The following is a 12,372-nucleotide window of genomic DNA, read 5'->3' as shown; positions in this document are numbered from 1 at the left end:
AAACTTGGCTGACTAAGGATGATATACTGTCAGGACTTGAAATGGTGATATACAGAATTTTTTGAAAGGAGAAGAAGTGGAGTATTGTTAATGGTAGCAGAGGAAAATTGTGTCCTTCAAGAGTCGAAGTGGAAAATAGTAGTACGTGTGAAGATTTTGAAGCTGTTTGGTGTGAAGTTGAGATCAATTAAATAGTATATCGAATAAGATGCTGTTATAGGCCAGGGAATTTGGAGAGTATTGATTGTGAAATGTGTAGACAAATTAGTTGGACAAGTAAAAGGAGGATGATCCTAATAGGAGATTTTAATTACAGGAATGTGGATTGGAAAAAAGAGATAGTGTGTAATAACAAGGAGAGTGAATTTGTTGAGTTTCTGCAGGATAACTATCTAAAGCAGCATGTGATGGAAGCAACATGAGATTTATGTTACATTTGGTGATATCCTCACAGGATGTTATTGTGAATGAGGCATCAATACTGCTATCTGTTAGTGAAAGTTATCATGAGGTATTGGTTTGAAAGGTAGTCAAACAGAAAAAAGTTATCAAGAAGATCTATATGTGGAACTGTAAGGTGGGTAATTATCAAAATCTCCATAGTCAACTATCATCGATACATTGGATTGATGAATTGTATAGAAATAATGTTGACAGCGTATGGGAAATGATAAGGCAGTATCTAACACCAGCAATGCATAACTGCATACCAAGAGTTAAACGAATAAATAGGAGTAGGAGTGAGATGGATGATTAGTGAAATAAAGCAAAGCTGTGTTACAAAAGAAGTTGTTATGGAGATAGTACAACACAGTGAACAGATGCATGAAAAATAAAAGTGCAGGCCAGAAAAGTGACAAGCATGGTTAAAAAAGAAAAGATAGAATATCTTTTCTTTTGGCCAGTCAGGTCAAAGCTAATTCAAAGGAATTTTTCTGCTATGTGCAGGCAAAAGGAAAAATAATTATGGTAGGTGGTTACTGGTGGATGATCTTCCGTAGATCAGTTGGTATAAACAAAGCCCTTTCGTCAGAAAGACCTGGGTTCGATTCTCGTCCATGATGTGGTATCTTTTGACTAAAGGTGAGTTGTTGTTGTTGTTATTATTATTATTATTATTATTATTATTATCTGAGACCTCCAGGGAGTAAAGGACTCTCTCCACCTTCCATATAACGAAAAATTTCATCAGACGATATCCTGTAACAACCATTCAAAAGTTTATAGACCTCTATCATATCATTCCTCTTTCTCCTGTTAACCAGAGTCTGCAATCCATACTCACAATCTGTCCTCATAATCTAAATCCCATAATCGGATATAATATTTTTAACTCATCTTTGCACACTTTCCACAGATTCTTTTATCCACTTGGAACATGGGAGATCAAATCTGAACACAATAATCCAGGTTTGGTCTTATCAAAGCTTTATAATAGAAACAAAATGACACCCTTATCCTTACATGTCAAGGTTTGCTTGATCATTGCAATTATCCTCGGAGTTGTATTTGCAACTTTTGCTATGTGACTTTTGAACTTCAGATTCCTATCCACCAATACGACAAGATTCCTTGCCGCCTAATTTTTTTGTAGCATTACCCCACTGATATAATATGTAGCTGGAAATCTAATCACACTAAAGTGCATAACTTTACACTTACTAACATCAAAGTGATAGCCATTTTCATCTTCCCAAATTTCCAGCCTATCATCATCATCATCATCATTATTATTATTATTACGGGCGACTCCAGGGAGTCCTTAGACTCATCGAGGGAGGCCCTAAACATCATGCCCACACAACTATACGACATTCTCACAGTATCTATCATATCTTGCCTTGAACTCACTCACTGTCATTGCACCCAGAACAGACTATGGCAGCTTATTCCACTCATTTACCATTCTAAAAGTAAAGAACCCAGCTCTGACACCACTGCTAACCACACTCTTGCCCAGCTTCCATAGGTGTCCCCCTAGTTCTCCCACCACCAGTCCTGATCTCAAAAATATCCTCTGAATTAATCCTATAGAAACCCTTTAGCATTTGAACGTCTCAATCATATCTCCCCCTCTTCCACCTATCAACTAATTTCTGTAACCCACAAATCTTCAACCTGTTCTCATATGGTTCATTCCATAGACCTGCTATCATCTTAGTAACTCGCCTCTGGATCCTCTCCAGCTCCTCCCCATCAAGAAGGATCCTAGGTGACCAAATCTAGGCACAGTTGTTGAGATGAGTTCTTATCAAGGCTTGGTACAGAGGTACAATAACTTGCTTGTCTCTGCTCATCAAGGTATTTTTCAACACCAAGTGAGTTGATGAGCTGATTTAGCTACTTTTGCAATGGGCCCCCTAAACTTCATCTCCCTATCCACCAACACTCCCAAGTCCCTGGCCTCATCAATCTCCTGGAGTACAGTTCCAAATGTGGTATACTGCTGCTAATCTTTTCACCCCAAAATGAAAAACTTACATTTTGTCACATTAAATTGACATCCATTCACCAATTGGCCCATAACTCCAATCTATCCAAATCGTCCTGCAAGATTTTGATATCTTCGGCATTCACTATCGCCCTACCCAACTTTGCATCATCAGCGAACAAATAAACTGTTCCTCTTAGATTCTTCCCTATATCGTTAATGAACAAATTAAACAGCAGTGACCCAAGAAAAGAACCCTGCGGCACACCACTAGTCACAGGCCATCTTTTGGACTCTACTCCTGAATAAACTACTCTTTGATATCTCTCCATCAACCACCCATCTATCCATCTCACCAACCCTATATCCATTCCCATATGTTGTAGTTTACGGATTAGAAAATCCAATGTGGTATCCTGTCAAATGCCTTTGCCAGGTATTGCAGTATCACTGTAAACCCATTACCCTTATCCAGTTCAGCCGTCACTGTGTTATAAAACTTGAGCAAGTTACTGAGGCATGATCTACCCTTCACAAAGCCATGCTGTCCCCTGTACAGTATCTCATTTTCAATCCATTCCTGTATTTTTCCCTTGACTACTTTCTCCAAGACCTTGACAACGACTCCTGATATGCTGATCGGTTAGAATTTGCAACCGTAGTCTTGGATCCTCCTTTATGCAGTGAAACTATTTTTCCCTCTTTCCACGCCTTCGGGACTAAACCAGATCCAAGACTCAGATTAAACAACATGGTCAAGGGCACTGATAATTCCTTAGCCCGCTTCACGCAAGACCCGTGCCGGCACTGATAATTCCAATCCCACAGAATCATCATCATCATCAAATTCCTGCCATGTACTCTCAAGGAGTTTACAGGATATGATAGTACTACATGAAAAATTTACATCATTACTAACTTCCTATCTACAATTTTCCTCCAAATCAGTCTGTTACTTGTCAAGACTCCAACATTATCAGATCTTATATTTCTATCGTCTAAGGCACTTTGTATCATATCAATCCATCTATATCTTGGTCTTCCTCTGGGTCATTTTCGTGCCAATCTGGCAGAGAACACTTGTTTTGCTAATCTTTCCACGCCCATTCTATTTAAGTGACCATACCACCTGAGATTAGCTCTGCTAACTCATTCCTGGATATTGACAATGTCAAGTTCTTTCCTAATATCCTCATTTTTAATATGATATTGCCATTGATGCCATCTGTTCACGCCTATAATCTTTCTCAGGGCTCTCATATCTGCGGTCTCTAGTCTTTGGTTAAGTGTTTTACTTCTGACCCAGCTCTCACATCCATAAGTTAAAACTGGTTTGAACAGTTTTAATTTGTATAGTCTTGTATAGCTAATTTAGTGTTCCGACTAATTTCTCTCTTATTCCATATGAATTTATTCAGTTGACTAACTACCATACCAGCTTTGTTGATTCTGTTGTCTATTTCCATATTTAATTTACCATCTTCACTAAAAATCGTGCCTACATAGCTGAAATGTTTTACTTGTTTCACAGGTTCTCCGTTCACAATGCAGTTGACATTTTCAACGATTCTGCCTTTTTCATTGTCTTTGTCTTTTTATTGCTGACCTTCATACCATATCTATTACAACAGTTATTCAATTTAATCATGCAATCTTGCAGACTTGTAGCGGATTTATTTAGAAGTATAACATCGTCTGCATAAAGCAAAGAGCTGACATTAACATCTCCAATCGTCATATCATGTTTAATACCACTTTCCTTCATAATGTGATCCATATAGATAATGAATAACAGAGGGGATTATGTACATCCAATTTAACACCAGATTTAACATTAAACCATCTTCCTGTACTTCCTTCAATTCTAACTGCCGACTTACAACTCAAATACAGACTAAGTATTGCTTGATGCCCCATTGACACTATATAACTGTAGCATATTGAATAGCTTCTCTCTTGGCACCTTGTCATATGCCTTTTCCAGATCAACAAATCTTAAATACAGATCTTTGTTATATTCCCATGCTATCTCAACTATTTGTCGTAAAGTAAAGATCTGATGCTGACAGCCTCATGGAGAAAACATCACTAACAACAATAACATAGTCAATGAGACTTTTCTTATTTCTAGCCCCTTCTCTCCATGTGAATTTGTGCACATTTTTATGTTGGAACATGGTGTTAGTAATAACCAGTTCATATTCTGATCAGAATTCCAACAGGTATTTGCCATTATTATTAGGGTTGCTGTTTTCTCCAAATTTTCCTAAAAGATTTGTATGTCTGACAATCATTTCCTACTCTGCTATTTAGATCCCCAACAAGCACCAACTTTTCCTTTTTCATTGTGTCAGTTGCTTTCTCTAAAGCTTCAAAAAATTCCTCCACTTCTACCTTAGTAGAACCTTCTCTGGGACCATAGGCACAAATAAGTCTCATTGTCCAGTTCCCCATTCTGATATGTACCGATCTTTAACTCTGGTGATGTTGATTTGGGGGTATGTTTTCAGATTTGTTCCAGTAGTTGACTTCTCACTGTTCACCCTGGTTCCCTGGCGAAAACAACGGGGGGCCTTGTTTAACTAGGTGACGCCCCAGCTGGCATAAAATATTGTCATGTTGTACCATCATTTTGTATTTTGGTTTAAGCCAATAAGAATACAATTTGGTCGGCTAAATCCAAAATTACCAGCCCATCCTCATTCGTTCAGTATCCAGGTAGATACCCAACAGGGTGCACCACGAGAATGTGAGGATTGGACATTAGGTCAGAAGCCCTGCTCGGTTCTCCGCATTCCTTTAAAGGCTATGTGGAGGTCTACTCTCATTCAAATAATTTTGTGAGTGCTGAACCCTGAGGTACACCACTGGTCATCATAACTCTGGCAGATTCACACCCTCTGTATACCACTTTTTGGTATCTGTCTGTCAACCATCCCCTGATCCAATTTAAGAGTTTATATTCCAATCCCATATTCTCCAGTTTATGCAACAGCTTTTTTGTGGTATCCTATCAAATGCCTTAGAAAATTCCAACATTATCATAGTGTATCGATTCCCTTTATCCAGTTCAACCATAACATTGTTATAAAATGTGAGCAAATTGCTGAAACATAATCTTCCTTTAGTAAACCTATGCTGCTCCGTGCAGAGTATAGCATGTTTGTCTACCTATTTCTGTATACGAGTTCTTACTAATTTCTCTAAAATCTTCACTACCCACACCAGAGTTACTGATAGGTCGATAGTTAGACACATCAGTTTTTTGCACTTCCATTTCTGTGGTATCATTCCTGAGCTGAGACTCAAGTTATAAAAACATGTGATAGGTCTGGCCACATCGACTGAACATTCCTTTAGCAAATGGACTGATATTCTATCTCTCCCTGTAGACAAATTTTTATCTAGGTTATGCAACAGCTCTTCAACTTCATTTTCTTGAACAATCTCATTAGCTTCCGACACTCGAGTACCATCTGTAGTTAATCAAGTTATTCTTTCACATTCATTCTTTCTTTTGCTTGCGGCATAATGATAAAATTCTTTGGGATTGCCTTTAGATTGGCAATCCAAAAGAATCCATACTCTGATTTATCTTTTTGCACAATACTCGTTACTTTTCTAGCCTCCTCTCACTCTTATTCTTACGATATTCTTTCCACATTTTCTTCTTCTTGTGGATCTCTTGCTTAATAAGATTGCACATCCATTTCACTCCAATCTATTTATTCTTTGAACACTATTGATACATTCAAATACTGCCTCATTTAAGCACCTTTTCAAAGATTTCCATTGCTGACATTTTTTTTTCCAGTAACTGGGACCAAAGATAGTATTCTTCTAAGTTGATCATAATTTCCAGACTTGTAATTCAGCATGTAACCTGTTTTAATCGGAGCATCAATACAATTAGGTACTTCACAAGGAAGCACAGCAATCGGTGGCAAAATAGCCATATTGTTAACAGAGAGCCCCCTCTGATGTTATGAGCAAATCCAACACTCTTTGACCTTGAATTCCTTCTTTCACATGCTACTTGAGAAAGTTGTCTCACAACAGTTCAATAAATTCCTCTTCTTTCTTTCTTATCATGAGATTTCTCTTCTACCCAATCAATGTTTGGAAAATTAAAGTCACCCATAATGATCACTCTTTTGGTATCCATAAGGCTAAATTGATTCATTTCTTCATCCCTTGCAACTGAGCTGCCAGGTCTGTAGCAACACCTCACCATATATTTCATTCTGTTAATCTCCACTTCACACCAGATAGACTCAAAATCACTGCTACATGGGGCATTGTTACCACATTATTTTCTTGTTCTTCTACCCTAACTGGACTTAAGTCGTCTGATGTCATTAGTAGTACTCCTTCTCCTCTCCTATCTCATCTGCCATTCCTAAAAATAGTATACCCATTACACTCGATCCCATTTACCATATCTGATTCTGATAGGTTTCACTAATGCCAACAATCTTAGGCCACATTTTATTAAAAGAAGCAACGGGCTCAACACCTTTGTTTCTGATGCTCCTGGTATTTGTGTATGGACATAATAAATTTCCACCTAGTCTATTCTTATAATTATATATGCAATCTATTTGGTCTTGTTCTAGAATTTTCTCTTTCCTCTTCAAAGACATTCATATCTTTATCTTGTTTGCATACCATAGCTGAACTTTCACAGAAATTTTTTCCCGTTCCTCCCTTGATGATCTAGTTCCCTGACTCTCTGCATTAGGTCTCATGCCAAGAAGTCATTTTTCCAGACTCCTGATACCAAATGAATTCAAGGCCATCCCTCTTATACAAGTCTTTTCTGTCATCAGACTCACTCCATACATTTAAAAACTTGCATCCATTTCTTCTAAACAGCCTGTGCGTGAAATCATTTGCTATCATCGTCCTTCTTCTTAACTCAGTACTGTCATATCTGGGTAGCAATCCTAAAATGTTTACTCTCTCACATTTATTTCTCGCTTTTTCCAACCAACACCTTTCATATTTTCTCTCATACTATATTTGTCACTACTTAAATTATTAGCACCTACCAGAACTACCATCTCTTTTACTTTTCTTTTTTGGTTTTCAATTACGTTTATCATATTTTTAATTTTTGTCCCAGGAAAGTAGAAGTGGTGACTCCCTCGGCAAGCACAAATTTTAAGATTGAGTCACCATACCATATCACTTTTTTCTTAGATTTTCACTGACTTACCTTGTTATTAATATTATGATTACCAAGTTCAGTACTTTTCTGCTTGTTCTGATCCTTTTTCCTATCCTGCCTAAGTTTAGTCAAACGTTTTTCCACCTTTTCCAATTCTTTGGTTAATTTTTTAATAATTTCTTTTAATCGAGATATTTCTAATGTCAGCTTATCCTCAGATAAGCGATCATTATCACTGCAACAGTAGTTTCGTTCATCAAGACAAATGCTCTCCTCAATAGTAACAACTTGAGCTTTAGACACTGCCTTGTTGTGACAAATTTTTGGCACCATTCTTAAGAGTAGTAAAAACTAATAATATTTCTGAAATTATGTTATAAAAAATGCTGCAGTACAATAATATACTAAAAATACACAATTAAATCTAAGAAAATTTGGTTGGAAAGACCTAGGTTCAATTCTTGTCCATGACATGAGGAACCTTTGTCTGGTCTCTTTCGACTAAAGTTGAGTTAACCAGTCTCATACGGAGGAAGTAGGTAGTTTTTTCACCTGTACTCAGGTTTTTTGTCCCTCAGAACAGGCAAACTGGTCATGAACACAAACGGATCTATAGCCATGAATACCTACAACAATGTGGAAGAGATAGGGTCCTCACAAAATTCTCCTTACACCTGTAGTCAACCATAAATCACACCATGGTAGTCAACCTCCTGGATACAGCAACCACAGCAAATGATATAGTGGAATTATTTAACAAACACTTCATTAGTGTATATCGTAATGGTGTGAATGATGCTGTGCAACATGTAGAAGTGAGGCAAGAATTAGGAGAATTAAAGGTGAAAGAATCAGAGGTGTATCAAGTGTTGCTTGGGTTAGATGTCAGTAAGGCTGTAGGAATGGATGACTTATCACACGTGTTTTTAAAGAATGTGCAAAAGAATTAGCAATGTCCTAATTAGTCCTAGTTATTTAATGAAAGTCTTGCAGTTGGAAAGGTTCCTAAGGAGTGGAAAGAAGGGAAAATAATATCTCTCCACAAGCATGGTTTGAGAACAGAAGTTTCTAGTTATAGATTGGTCTGTATATCTGCAGTTGTGATCAAAGTGCTGAGAAAATTGGTTAGAAATAGAATACAGGATTGAGTTGATCAACATAAGATTCTATATGATGGTCAACATGGGTTGACCATCATATAGAATTGAGTTTGTGAAGACCTGCTCTTCAAACAAACCTTGGTTTTGTGAAGAGCAGGTCTTGTTTTAGCAACTTGCTTATGTTTTATGATAAGGTGATGAATGTGTTGGATAAGTCATCATATACAGTGATATTCTTGGACTTTGCAAAAGCATTTGATAGATTCTTCTTCTTCTTTTCAGTCATTTTCTGTCCACTGCTGGACGAAGGCCTCCTCCAGTTCTTTCCAGCTTTCTCTGTTCTTGGCAATGGTTGACCAATTTTTCCCAACAAATTTTGACAGTTCATCACTCCACCTTCTTTTACGACGTCCTCGACCTCGTTTCCTTTCTTTTGGAATCCAGTTTATTACTATAGTGGTCCATCATGCATCTTCTCTCCTAAATAGATGTCTGGCCCATTTCCATTTTAGTCACTTATGATGAAGAATGATGTCAGTGATGTGAGTCTGGCTTCTTATCTTTTAATGTGATGCTTTGCATCAATCTCTCCATTTTTCTTTGAATTGTTAGTTTATTTGCCAGTGCTTTTGTTATCGACCAATTTCACAACCATATGTGATGACTGGAAGTATACACTTGTTAAATGTCTTCCTTTTTAAACAGAGTGGAACATCATTTGTTTTGAAAAATGCTTTTCATTTTTCTGAATGCACCTCAGGCAAGTTGAATGCTCCTATTTATTTCCTTTTGGAGTCCACAGTTTAGATCAATGAGATGACCAAAGTATGTATATGATGAGACTCTTTCCAAGAAATTATTTCTTTAGAAGCTTTTATTTAGAATGAAAATTTGTTCTGAAGTGTTAAAACTGTTGATAAGGTTTTAAAAATAATATTGAGACTTTCACATAAAAAGTTAATTCATTCTAAACCGATGGTGTAGTTTTTTAGTAGTTTATTTGATGGAGATTGCTTTCATATATAAATGGAAGTTATATTGTCTTGGATGAAGCAAGATATGTTAGTCTTTCTTCTGTGTGAATTTGAGAAGGGATGAAAGTTCTATAGGAAGCAAAAAAACTGAAATTCCAGAAATTTTGTCCATATAGGATAATAACTGTTGATTTACATGATTGTATGGAAGTTGTGCACATTTAAGTGTTTGTCTTATTATGATTTGAAGAATACACACTGGCACTTGCATAGTTAAGTGTTGATTTGTTGTTGTCTATACACTGCTTGGAAAGAAGGCAGTGGACACCATAGTGTGAAAATAAACAGCCATGGTGCCCACCTTAATAAGATTTAGGACCTCCTTTCACTGTGATGACACTGCAGCAACCTACAGGGCATACTTTCTATAAGCATATGATTGGGAGTTTTGGACCATTCTTCCTGTAGGCATAAGGTCCAGGCCTGTTTTGGGGTGGACTTCCCTACCATGGAAATCCATGTTGTGAGCATTGGTTCTGAATGTTTTTGTGCAGATTCATGTTCCAGTTGATTCCAAAACTCCGCATTCAATGTTTCGACTGACAAATATCGGCTATTACATATTATCCTTCATAGTTCCCTATGGTCCAGTTCAGTGAGTGTGGTGGGTTGTTCACTGCTGGTTGCACTTGCAATTGACTCCCTGCACTTCCATACTGAGGTGGTACTACTGGTGCTGACTTGGGATAGCCCAATTTATCAACAGTTTTCCAAATAGATAGGCCTGCAATATGGCATCCTATCACAATGCCTCTTTCAAACCTCCTCAGTTCCCGTCTTGCAGCCCTTTCACCCAGACACAGTTTCACTGACTTGGGAGCATCATATTTCTCCAACTTATACCAGCTACAAACACATGATTCATCTCACCCATGAGGGTGTCCATTTACTTCTTTCCAAATTTATTTTTATCTTTTTAACTTGTGGGATATCTGAATTTTAATGCAGATATCCTACAAGTGCAATGCAACTATCATTATAGATCAAATGGAATATAATAGAAAAATGGGCAAGAAACAATTCATTAACCTAAGAAATTGTTATCTCTTGAGTACTGGCAGAGATTTTGAGACCTCCAGTGGCTTTTCTCCCCATTTCAATGAGAAAAGATAATCCTGAATCAAGACATCTCTGCCAAAAACCTTAGTTTGGAAAATGTTTTCCCTTCTTGGCAGTTATTACTGAAACTAATCCTTCTGGATCTCATATCCAAACTAGTACTACACAAAGTAACTGGCAGATGATTTCACTATAAGGAAGTTGCAATTTTTCTGGAATACAAATATATACTTTTGTATCCTAGAAAACTTGGAAGAATCTAAAAGCTCTTATGCTCTGTTTTTTAAGTGCTTTAAATAACAGTTATTTAAAATATGTCTTATCACTGAAAACCCTCAACCTCCTTTTAATTTTTTTATCATTCTTTTCAGGGAACTGAACAAACTCTTCCTTACTTCAAGCAAGTAATGGTAAATAAACGGAATCAGACCAGCAGTTTGATAGTACGCCGTACTCATCGTATAAGACCAAATTTTAAATCTCATATTCACGACACTGTTTGACAAATATAAAAACTGTTTTGTAAATTAAGAAATGTTAATTTTGGTCTGAATAGAGTTATTTTATTGATACAACAGTAGTGCTATTTAAAAAAAAAAATTACATATACCTTTGTTTTGTATAAGTGATTGAGTGAGGTTTTACTATTTTGTAATAACTGTCAAATAAAAAAGCATGCATTTTTTGCATTTTCCAAAAATTGTAAGGTAACTTTTTTATTTTATTGTTTTATTTTTTTTAACCATGCCCTGTGTTTGATAAACCTAAAAATCCCATGTTTCTCTTCAAACCTGTCATCCCATAAATGATATTTGAAACAGAAATGGAAATTTTACCTTTTCAGTTTTAGCCTTCTCAGAACTAGATGGTGATCACTTCCCATTTTAGATCCCTGTAAATGCTTGTGTTCTGATCAAATTTGAAGATGTCACTGCCAACAACAGAATAAGACTTTGTTCATTTGTTTTCCATGTGAAAATTTATTTATATCTATGTACTGGAATGTAGTGTCAGGCAAGACTTAGTCCAGAACAGAAATTCAGCTAGTACACTAACCTTTTCTCCAAATTTTCCCAGAACATTTCTAGAAGCTTGGAGATTCATTTCCTATATTGTTGCATCGATCGCCAACAATTTTTTTTTTTTTTTTTTTTTTGCTGTTATACCCCCTCCCCCCCAAAAAAAGAAGTTTGTGTTATTTAAAAAAAAAAAAAAAGAAAAAAACTTTGTCTGTATAAGCACACAAGTATGGTCTGCTTATACAGAGCATAAGCACACCATACTTGTGTCGTATAGTTTTCAATTTAAAAATTGTCCATATCACTTTCTTAAGAATGTCTGCAATTCAAGAAGTTTATCTTCGTATTTAATTTAACTCCCTTCTTTTCCTAATTCATATTTCTGAAATAAATCTTATAGGTATTTTTTAAAAGGATCTCACCTGTTTTGATCTGGTTTCATCTCAGTAACCTTAATTATGTCATATGCTTTTCTATAATTCCTCTACTTTTTCCACATCTTTTCTATTGATGCTTCCCACTGTTCCTGTTATCTTCCCAGAATACCCCAGCCAACATT

At 36.5% G+C, this 12,372-nt stretch overlaps 1 protein-coding gene across 1 annotated transcript in view; it reads left to right on the top strand.

Moving 5' to 3' along the window:
• LOC150108389 (polynucleotide 5'-hydroxyl-kinase NOL9) overlaps positions 1-11,488 on the top strand; it is a 148,310-nt gene extending 136,822 nt beyond the window's left edge. The window contains exon 14 of the mRNA XM_090415794.1: positions 11,166-11,488. Coding sequence (XP_090271920.1) covers positions 11,166-11,297 — 132 coding nt within the window. The 3' untranslated portion in view covers positions 11,298-11,488. The remainder of the gene's footprint in view (positions 1-11,165) is intronic.
• The last annotated feature ends 884 nt before the right edge of the window (positions 11,489-12,372 follow it).

Source organism: Typopeltis vanoorti, chromosome 3 (genome assembly GCF_054136105.1).
Source record: "Typopeltis vanoorti isolate ZY-2024b chromosome 3, IOZ_Tvanoo_1.0, whole genome shotgun sequence".
NCBI lineage: Eukaryota > Metazoa > Arthropoda > Arachnida > Uropygi > Thelyphonidae > Typopeltis > Typopeltis vanoorti.
This window is presented reverse-complemented; position numbering and strand designations above follow the sequence as displayed.